Source organism: Camelus dromedarius, chromosome 7 (assembly GCF_036321535.1).
Source record: "Camelus dromedarius isolate mCamDro1 chromosome 7, mCamDro1.pat, whole genome shotgun sequence".
Taxonomy (NCBI): Eukaryota; Metazoa; Chordata; class Mammalia; order Artiodactyla; family Camelidae; genus Camelus; species Camelus dromedarius.
The window spans coordinates 51,197,428-51,209,111 of record NC_087442.1 but is presented as its reverse complement, the minus strand read 5'-3'; the positions used below and the strand labels follow the sequence as shown (position 1 = coordinate 51,209,111).

At 38.5% G+C, this 11,684-nt stretch overlaps 1 protein-coding gene across 1 annotated transcript in view; it reads left to right on the top strand.

Moving 5' to 3' along the window:
• Window positions 1-8,130: 8,130 nt before the first annotated feature.
• Window positions 8,131-11,684, top strand: part of LRRC72 (leucine rich repeat containing 72) — a 41,525-nt gene continuing 37,971 nt past the window's right edge. Inside the window, 2 exon segments of the mRNA XM_064487792.1 lie at window positions 8,131-8,172; window positions 8,175-8,222. Coding sequence (XP_064343862.1) covers window positions 8,131-8,172; window positions 8,175-8,222 — 90 coding nt within the window.

Here is an 11,684-nt window from a genome sequence, read left to right as displayed (position 1 = left end):
TCTCATCACTGCCAGTGAGTCTGCTAATGGCTCTGTGAATTATGAATCAGACGGACTTACACTCTGAATTATTGAAAGCAACAACCAGGATCACTTATAGGTAAACAATATATGATCCAGGGCTTAAAAGCTGCCCTGGGAAAAAGCCACAGACAGACTTCATGATTTTCCAGTAGGTCTCTCTTATATGGAACTCCAGACAAGAGCCTCAGGGTCATACCACCAGTTAAATGAAGCATCTTAACTGTTCTTAATTAATACAAAGTGTGAACTTGTTGTGTTACCATAGCTACCTACAGTTTATATGTGATTCATATCTAAGTAACAAAATTAAGTTAATAAAAATAGTTTATTCAAATAAGCATAGTATATAAAAAATGAGGAAAGAGGGAACACAATAGCTACAGGGTAAGAAGTTAAACTATGGAAGCTAGAATTTTTTTAGCAAAAAAACTGTCAAGTTTACCAGTCCGATATTGTTCTTGGTAAATTTTCTTGTCAAGGCACTTCTGACAGGAAATTCCTGAGCTTTTAGAGAAAACAACCAAAAAATACGAAGAGATCATGTCAAAGAACAGGCTAATTTTGATAGTAGAAATCATATTCAGCACAGGACACACCAAGATAAACAGTTATGGGAGGGCACTTGTAATACTTTGAGTCATTAATTTGTAAATGACAAAGATCGGAAATAAGGGATTTTCTTCACCCAAAAGACATCCTAGTTACTAAAGCTATGATACAAAATATAACAAAAGTCAACAAAAAGGAAATTGAAAAGGAATGTGTGTAATCACCCCAAAGACAGGGTGCATGACATTTTTCACCAGCTAACATTACAATAGGTAGATGGATCAACTAACTATACAATCTGACTTAGAAAATATGGAAAAGATTATTTAAAATAATCTCATAAAAAAGGCTTAATTGACTTCCTTTTGTTGAATGGTATTCACACCTTAGTGACAGTGTTTGAAAAGTTTATTGGTAGAAGTAGGAATGCAGTAAAATATTTTTAGACCACCTACAGTTAGCATACATTAAATTACACAACACATTCCTTTTAGTAAATGCTCTTTTTATAACGTTCATTCCAGTGACTGATAGAAACTGCAAACAGGATTATGATATTTAATTAATTTACAAAATGCAGCTGTACTTCAGACTCTTGGCAGCTGTCCAATAATTTTAATGTAAATTTTTAGAGAAAAAACCAGAAATTATTTCAAATTTTCTTACTAGTTCTAAATTTAGGGGAGTGGGGCAGGGAGCTCAATGGACACAAGCTCTGGGCAAGTGTTAACAGTAAATATTAGAGTCAGTGTGGGCAGGATGCAGACCCAAGAAATGACATGCATACATGACGATGCCATGCTGTTATGAGGTATACCCTCAAGGTATTATTACCGCCTCGACTTGGTCACACTCTTCATTTGAAATACAGAAATCTAATGCAAACCAGCTTAAACCAAGAGGGAAGTATGTTGACTTGTATAAACAAACTGCAATGGAAGCAGGTGAGGAGCTAGCTAGAACTGAGGAATCAGATGCCATCAGACTTGATTTTCTCTTGCTCCATACGTTAGTTTTATTTTCTTCTACTGTAGACCCACTGTCTACGTAGAAGGAAACATGGAAGATGGTAGTTTCTAGGCTCAGACACTAACAGCTCAATGACAAATAACGAGAAGTTTCTAGGGAAGGATTCTGATTGGCCTGGCTTGTGATTGACCATGATTGTGGCTAGGGTTGTGAACTATGGATAAGCTTAGACTCTCCACCTTCAGCCCAAAAACTGCAGCCAGGGAGGTGGGTCATGCAGATCCTATTCTAACTCACTGACTCTTTATGTCAATAAAGTAGAAAAAGGAATACTCAATAATACTGGATAGATATACTTACCCAGTGGCTTCTCAGAAAGTTAGTTTCGACTGTGGGAGGGAACAACCAGGGGCTGTGGAAGGCAGGCTTTGTAGTAATAAGAGGGTGTGGTGCCTTGGTTCCCACACAAGGATGTGATTGGATTGTTTGACTCATTCTGTGGGCTGGCAGGGAACTGAAACCTGCTACCTAGGGATAAGTGGCAATTATACTTGGTCTGAGAAGGAGGGTTGCTTGACTAGGGAACCTTATCGGTGGGAGCAGAGCGGGAAGGGGAATGTCAGTTAGGACATTTGAGTCCTCTCAGTTTCAGATATTGAGGCAGCACGTGATACTAACTCTACGTCTTGTACTGCACGGCTTCACCACAAGAAACAGACTCCTTTCCCCTCAGTTCCAACTTGAAACATCTAGGAGGAGTTACTCTGCTTAGTCTGTCTTATATCATGTGCCTGCCCTTGATGCTGGGTGTTTAGAGAGCTATGATTACCAGCCTCACTGGGCCGCAGGACTGGGAATGAACCCAGTGCCCCCAACAAAGGACATCTCTTTTCAAAAGATGAAGGTGGTCAAATGGCAGCATAATTCCTAATCACAGGATGTCCCTTCCCTTTGCTTCCCTCCCTCCTTCCTCTCTTACCTGTTTCTCTGTTTCTTTTCCCTCTTATTCTCTCCCTCCTCTGTCCCCTCTCCTCCTCTCTGTAGCTTCTCTTCTCTTCTCTTTTTCTTCCCTTTCTCCTCCTCCTCCTGTTTGTTCTGTTCTCTCTCACTCACTTGACTTATCCTCTCACCTGTTTTCAGTAGTCCATGCCTGCAAGAGCTACCCACAGCCATCACCTATAGGAGTGGTGGGACTCTGAGAGTATAAAGGAAAATTCCAGCAATTTCAGATGCTTGAGTTAGAAAGCGTCTCAGAGAAACCTATACACTGATAGAGGTGAAACTGAGCCCCAAGATAACATCTCAAATTTAACAAAATAATAATGCTTTACACTGCCTCATTGTGTTTTTTGTTAATATGTAGCACATCTGAAAACATTTTCTTGTAATAAGATGAGAAAATAGTTATTGACTTGGTAACAGTATTCATTCTGGAAGATAATGTTTTTTTTTAAAAGTCAACACTCAGAATGGAAATTTTGTCAACTTTTTACTACATATGGTGACAGAAACAAGAATTCTGGGAAAAACTGAGTTTGATCAAAGAAATGTATCTTTTTGGTCTTCTGATGATTTTAAATTTAAATTCAATTTAATTTTAAATTTAAATGGACCCACCTGGAGTTCTTGACCTTTCATTGTTTTCACACTCTATACCTAGAACCCTGATGGACATGTGCTTGCCTAAGCCCAAGGGACAGTCAAAGGGCAGCTACTTGTGGGAGTGGACAGAGCTTAGACGGGGGTTCTTGGGAGAAGATGTGAAATCACACTAAAGCAAACTCAGGTTTGGAATTAAAGATCACATTATTCCCTTAAGCTGAGGTGCTGTCTAGAGGTTTCTAGCTTTTCCAGTCTAGCATGTTTCCAGACCTGAACCACTTCCTATTCCTACACAGGGAGGTATTTAGGGGACTGTGTGAATTTTGAGAGAAAACATGGCATGTAAGAAAGAAGTGAAAATGGCTGCTTTCCTGAGAAAGTTTAAGAAATACTACATGTGGGTCATATTCCTTCATAACCCTGACAACAAAGCATGCCATGGGGTTGAGGAGACTGATTCTTCCCCTGTTAGCTCAGGATCCACCCCTATTCTGATAACTCGAAAAATAAGAGCATGAGGTGATAGTATCCTGGGCATGGACCCTGGAGACCAGTGAAGGGGTACTTTTGCAGATAGAAAAAAAAAGTTTATTGAAACTGTCTGAAGGGCAACAGACATAAGCCAGGGAGAGAGCAAAGGAAGACAGCTCTGTAGGATGCTACAAGATGACTTGAGGCAACCCATTGATGACTTTAAGAAATCTGGAAACTCTTTACAGACCTAGCTCTAAAGCTTCAGTCACTTGCATTTGCATATTAAAAATTAAGCAATTAATATGAAACAACTATGCACAGAAAAAATACAAATGACCAGTAAGTGTTTGAAAAGATATAACTTCACTAAATAAGTACAAATAAAAACATCGAGATAATTTTTTTCTCTAGTTAGATTGGTAACATTCAACAAGATTCATATCATTCTACAGAGAAAGGGACACTTTTTTCCTATTGAAGTACAGTCAGTTACAATATGTCAGTTTCTGGTGTACAGCACAATGTCCCAGTCATGCAGATACATACATATATTCATTTTCATATTCTTTTCCATTAAAGTTTATTACAAGATCTTGAACATAGTTCCCTGTACTATACAGAAGAAAAAATTTTTAAATCTGTTTTTTTATATAGTGGCTAACATTTGTAAATCTCAAACTTCCAAATTTATCCCTTCTGATCCTCTTTCCCCTGGTAACCATAAGATTATTTACTGTATCTGCAAGTCTGTTTCTGTTTTGTAGATGAATTCACAGTGTCATTTTTAAATTTTTTTTTTTAGATTCCACGTATGAGTGATATGATATGGTATTTTTCTTTCTCTTTCTTGCTTCACTTAGAGTGATGATCTCTAGGTCCATCCATGTTGCTGCAAATGGTATTATTTTTATTCTTGTTTATGGCTGAGTAGTATTCTGTTGTATAAATATATCACAACTTCTTTATCCAGTCATCTGTCAATGGGCATTTAGGTTGCTTCCATGTCTTAGCTATAGTATATAGTGCTGCTATGAACATTGGGGAGCATGTATCTTTTTGCATTAGAATTCACTTCAGATATATATGCAGAAGTATGATTGCTGGATCATATGCTAAGTCTATTTTTAGTTTTTTAAGGAATCTCCATACTGTTTTCCATAATGGCTGCACCAAACTACATTCCCACCAGCAGTGTAGGAGGATTCCGAAAGGGACACTCTTATGTGTGATTCATTAATTCCATCAAGGAATTTCAGCTAATAGAACACTAACCCAAGAGCACAAAGATTTTTTTTTTACAGCATTGTTTATCATAGCAAAAAACTGGACAACATAAATGTCCATCAATAGAGTAATGAGTAAATAAACCATAAAATACATTACAGTGGAACATGATGCAAAAATACAATTCAGTAGCTGAATGTAAAAGATGGAAGTTTCATGAGATGGTAAGGAGAAACGTAAAAGCTGAAAAGCACATTAGATGGATACATTGCATTAAAAACAAACAAACACCCCGCTGCCAGCCACAGTTTCATAGAAGCTGGCAGAAACTATGAGACTTTTGGATCATAGACTAAGGACAATTTATTACTCATAATAACGGCATAGCCAGAGTTTCAGCATTTGCACCAATTAACCCCAATTCCTAGTCTATGTGATATAGCCACATACAGTGGCTTGTGCTATAGAAGAGGAACCCTGAGCTTAGGGAACCCAAATTTTTTTTATATTGGGCAGTAAGCCTGCATGACCTTATCTTTGTTATAAGGGAGTGAGACATTATCTTTATTATGCTGCACAGAGACAAAATAAAGCCCCCACCCTTTGCTCTGGAGATAGACACTACCTCTCTCTTCCAAGGCTGTTCATTATACAAATATCCTTTACAGTGCTTTACAGAGTGGCTCTGAACAAAGGCAGTCAGTGCCTGTTCTCGTAAGATGTGCAGTAACATAAAAGACTCAGAGAAAATTCTGTTAATTCCCAACACCATATTGTAATTTCCATTTTGGAAAATTTGAAAACAAACAAAATTTGGAAACAGACAAGTAAAAACACTCTGGCTGTCAATTAAAATTGTATGTTATTTTACCTAAAGGTATAACAATGAAAATGTTAGTGCTCTGGTCATCATACAGTATAAAACATGTAAGAGTATGATTTGATTGCAGCTGATATTATGCTCACTTGACCCAGTAGAAATTGGTGATAATGATTATTATTTTTAATAAACATTTTTTGCTCACTTAGAAAAATAACATCCAGACTGGAATTGTTCAAGACAAAATTAGGAAGAGAATTTTTCTAATTATGTAGCTTTAATGATAGCCATTACATGCATACTTTTTTTCTCACATTTTTCACTAGAAAATTGTTCTTGAAAAACTATTACATGTCAACATCTCGACAAAAATCTTTTACTCTCTGAACAATACCTACCACCTGTCTAGCAGAGTGTAATCAAATAATAGATTTTTAAAGCCAAACGTCCAGCTTCTTCATTTTACCGTTGAAGAAACTGAGGCGCAGAGACAATAAGTGACTTGAAGGTGGCCAACAACTAGTTAATGTCAGAGCTGAGACTAAATCCCACATGCCGTGACTTGGAGCACAAGGCTCTTCTCATCATAATCCACATACACGATAGGATAGAGCTTTCAAACTGGAGTATGCATAACCCTGCAGGCAATGGCGGCATGCCAGGGAGGGAAAGCCACAGGATAAACACAGGGTGTCATGATTCGGTGTAAATATTACTCAAAGATTTGAGAGTAGTTAGGGGGTATGCAGTTTATTTTTATATTAAAACAAGATTGATTATAAAGGAGAATGTAAATTTTACATGAATTTTTTAAATTTCATACTGGGTTCCTCAGGCTGGAATCCCACCATGTGAGGGTAAAAATTCTTTCTGCTCTCTCTGCTGAGGATACAATTTTTTGTTGACCACCAATGTGAGGACATCTAGGAAGAAGTTTTTATCCAAGAATTGCCTTCACTAACCTCCATCTTTCATATTCCACTTTAAACTTGCATTATTTTAGTCCTTGTGATCAATTAAATTGTAAATTTTTCTTGAAGAAGGAACGCATGAAGATCTTATTATAAATGAATTTCGGAGTTCCTTTTCTAGGAATAGAGCTGTTCTTCTTAAAATTTATTTTCCTCTTCAGTGTAAGGTAAAAAGATTTTTAAAATTTATCAAGAGTAAAAATCTTTAAATGTGATTTTAGTAGAAATTAACTGGTTAGTAGTTTACTTCTGTAAAATGCTCTCTAAAGGTATTTTGCATATGGTTCTAAAACTCACATTTGTGTGATGTACAAATTGACTAAGTAGTATGCATTTCCATTTTTCCATGTAGCATATCTGAAATACTGTAATGCATATTAACAGCAAAAATGGGAGACAAGAGGCTAGTCAATTATTTTATACCTTTCTCGGTGTGCCGTTCCTCTCATATGATTCTTATCTTTGGGATAAAAACCATTTAAATAATAGTTCTCAAATGATTACTCTCTCCACAATAACTAGGAGGACTTTTACCTACCAACTCCAACATGCTCAAATACTTTTTAGAAGTACCAAAATAGTGTGTTTGAGTTCTTCACTGAGACATTTTTTTAATACTCTGTTCTGATACCAGCATTTTTTTTTTTAAATGGAAGTAGCTTGACCCATTTCAAAAAATTAAATTTAATGCCTAGATTTCAAGTTCAAATTTGGAGCCAAGAAATCAACTCATTCAATGGAATCAACATTTATTGAATGCAGTGTGTTAGGTCCTCGCAGAAGACAGTGATGGCACAGACAGAATCCTGCCTCCAAAGTTTCCCAAGCTAGAAGAGAACCAAACCCATATAAATAAGATCATAGGATAGTCTATCATCTTCAAGATTGGAAGAGACTGGCTGAATAATGGCTCAACTTAGCAAAATAAATCTTAATGTAATACTTCTTTTTTTTTTAGAAAATCGAAATTAATGCAAAACACACATGATGAACAAAATGTCAAAATTTCAAATAAAGACAGGATCAGCAATATTGATTTTTTTTTCTTTTGCCTTAAGCTCCCCTAGGACTCTTCAAGGCACTGCTTCTCCCCTACCCGCCACATGCAGCCAGTGGTCGCCAGACACATCTCTTCAGAAATCTAAATTTTCTCATATTCATATCTCAAATCAATAAAATTATTATTACTGCGTGACTGCAGTTGGGTCCCTCTGACCCACTCATGGTCTCTGGCATAGCTCATCACCCTCTCTCCGGCATCCACCGTCGGCAGCAGCCCACGCAGGGGAAAGACTGGTGTATTGGCGGTACCACTCCGCGGGTCTTGCAGGGCACAAGCGCAAACGTCACAGAAGTCAGAGTTTGGTTTCAAATCTTCCCTGCTTTGGATTGGCTTTTAGTTGGCAAGGTTGTGGTAACTGTTGGTAACAGTCAGAACAATGAGCCAGGGGCCAGGCTAGGTTCATCATAGGTGCTGCTGGATGCCCCGGCGTCCTGATGACCTTGGACCCCAACCATCTGCCCCATGTCTCCCGATGCACATGAGCCTGGCGAGAGCGGCAGAATCTGCCTTGGAAATCAGCCGTACGGTAAGCGTATCCCCCTTCACCAGACGGCTGAGTCCTTGAGGGCCCTGCCAGATGCTCCAGTCCACCGGAGTCTACCCAGAGGTCCGAGATAGAGGCATCGAGCAATGGCGAACCCCAGGCAAACCCTCCCGTGGGGCTAGAGGTCTGTAATTTCCTGCACAGGGTTTGAAGACTGCCCTCTGTCCACACTAATAGATTTATGTTGACCTCTTCCCACTAAATAGCTCCTGTATATGTAATTATGATAGTTTAGCAATTGGTAATAAGGCCATATATTTGGAATCTTGACATATATAATGTAATACATATACATAGCCCTGAAATATTGTTCCCCTAAAGTGCAAATCGACACATTGAGGAAGAAAAGTTCTTTGAGGGGACAATACAAGCAGAATTGAGGACAATTAAGGTAATGGCTAATAGAATACCTGAGTGGCAAAAAGTGTCAGAATTGTGTTGTGCCACTTAGGACCTAGCAAAGCGTTGTGCAGTTCTCACACTCCTCTAGAAAGGCTTGGGGCTATGATGATTAATCAAGGCCGAGAGTTCTGGAATAAACTGAAAGCTGCTCACACTAAGTCCTAACTAACTGGTGCATGTGTACTGCATGTAGGTGTAGGAATTTACCTGTCATTATAGTATGTAAATCGTCAAGGTGGGGTATTTTCTTCTATAGATTTTGATACAGATTTCATTCTTCTCGGATTTAAGAATCCCACAATTTTCAAACTTTTTTTTTCTCTTCTGTTTTATCTAGATCCTAAGTCATCGGCAGTGGAAAAAGCTTTCATTCTTTCTATGTTAGAACTGCCCACACTAATTCATTCATTCTTCCTTCCTTCCTTCCTGGGGGAGGTAATTAGGTTTATTTATTTGTTTATTCTTAGAGGAGGTACTGGGGATTGAACCCAGAACCTCATGCATGCTGGGCATGCACACTACCACTTGCGCTATACCCTACCCACCCCACCCCCAACTCTAATTCTATGTTGGATTTTTATTTTCTTATTTTGTCAACCCGTTAATTTGAAATCTAACTTTCCCCCCTCATCAGGTTACTGAAATTGCTCCCCAAATTGAATACCTTTTCTGAGTGATATCCTCTACCACCCTATGCAACACTACAGATTCAAATTGTACCTTCTTGAAATCTGCTCTCCTAGTTCCCACTGTCTTTTTGTTTCTTCTCCTCACTTTATAGCAATCCCTCCTTACCCAGAATGTTTCCCTCCGCTTCTTTCTAAATGTAGACACTTGACAATGACCTTACCTGGGCCCCGCTCTCTCTTTGCTGACTTTCAGGCTGTTTAGTCATCCTCACCCTGCCAGCTGATGAGATCCACTCTCCCACTTGCAGCTTTCTGGTGGACACATTGACCTGTATGTTCCAGCCGTGTCAACTTGAGCATTTCTCAGCTGCAGTCACCTTCCCTCCCAGTCACGTTTCTCATCATCATGTCATCACGTTCTCATCATCGCAGGTTGCTTCCCTTGCCCTTATTCCCTGCCTCCAGTTACTCGCAAGTTCCCATCAATTATCTCTCTGTCCTATGTCATATCTGCTCACTGCTCATTCTCACTTGCTACTTACTGTCCTGGGGGAGGCTCATCAGCTCTTGACTTAATTTTCCAGGGGCAGCCTTCCTTCCTGTCTGCAGTTCTGTGTGCACCCCAGGCCATCATACGTGGTGCTACTAGAGTCATCTTCCTGAGGCCTGCCTTTTCACATCTTTTCTCTGCCTAGAAAATCCTGTAATATTTCTCTGTTGTCCCAGAAATGAGTTCAGTGCTGAATTGCCCAATAGTTATTAAGCCCATTCTTTTAAAGTCCAGCAGAGCAAGAGCACCCAAGGAGAAGAAAGAAAAGTGATTTTCAAATAACTGATATTGGATATTGCTTAAAAGCATTGATGTAGTTGTTATGGGAAAAAGATCAGAACTTTGCTGGACTTTCTTAGACTGATTTTACCATGCAGTTAATAAATGTATTTCTTATCTATTTCCATGTATATCATATGAAATTTAATTAAATTTTAATTACAGATTACATAAAATATGTGATTTTAAGTTAGTTCTTAGGACCTATAAAAGTTTTTTCGAGTACTAAGGGTATACTTCTGAGCCTAAATTTCAAAATTAGCACAAATAGTATAACCCCAATCCACCTTTCTTAATTTATTCCTTACAATTGCCTCCTGGGTGCCTTTTACTGCAGCCAAAGGCTGTACAGACCTACTGCCTCACACTTTCTTCCCCTACTTTTTCTCTTTTGTATACTTACTCCCCTCTGACTAAAACACCCATCCATCAATATCTATGTCTAATTTCTCCTCACCTTTTCAGGCCCAGCCCAACTGTCAGTCCTGTCCTAAAATCTTCCCAGAGTTCCCAGGGCTGACAATATTTTCTTCTTCCTCTGAATTCACCAGAGCTCATTTTCCTGTTCTCATCACCCTTAACACTTGCAGCCTTCTTTTGCAGCATTGTGTGTCCTTCCTTCTCTTGCTAAAAGTTTGCTCATAGAGAGTAAGCAGCTTACCTGATGTATTCCTGCAGTTACTAGCCAGTCACAGACCTAGCCAGTCACAGCCTGAACTAAGACTAAGTAGTTTGTGGTTCAATAAGTGACTGAAAGATCTGTTTTGGACCTACTTTAAAACTACTATATATAAAGCAGATAAACAACAAGGTCCTACCGTATAGCACAGGGAACTATATTCAGTATCTTGTAATAAACTAGAGAAGAATATAAAAAGGAATATATATATATATGCATAACTGAATCACTTTGCTGTACACTAGAAACACAACGTTGTGAATTAACTGTACAACCACGTTCACAGCAGCATTATTCACAAAAGCCAAAAAATGGAAGCAACCTGAGTGGCCATTGATGTTTAAAGGGAAAACCAAAATGTGGTATACACATACAGTGGAATATTATTCAGCCTTAAAAAGGAAGGAAATCCAGACACACACTACAACACAGATGATTCTTGAAGACATTATGCTAAGTGAAATAAGCCAGTCACAAAAGGACAAATACCGTATGATTCCATTTATATGAAGAACTTAGAGTAGTTAGTATAGAGACAGATAATAGAAGGGTGGTTGTCAGGAGCTGGGGAGAGGGGGAAATGAGGAGTTAGTGTTTAATGGGTACAGAGTTTCATTTGAGGAAGATCAAAAACTTTTGAAAATGGATGGTGGTGATGACTGCACAACAATGTGAATGTACTTAATGCCACAGAACTGTACAGTTAAAACAGTACATCCTATATTATGTATATTTTACTACAATAAAAACAATAGTTCAGGGAAAGAATTCTTGTGCTTCTTTAGATGAAAGGAATATGCTGCTGGTGAAGTTGTGTGTTGATTGGGAACTGGAACTGCTCCACCACAGATTCACTGAAACTTGAAACTTCTTGGCAAGTTTTTGTGTTCTTTAGCACTTTGACA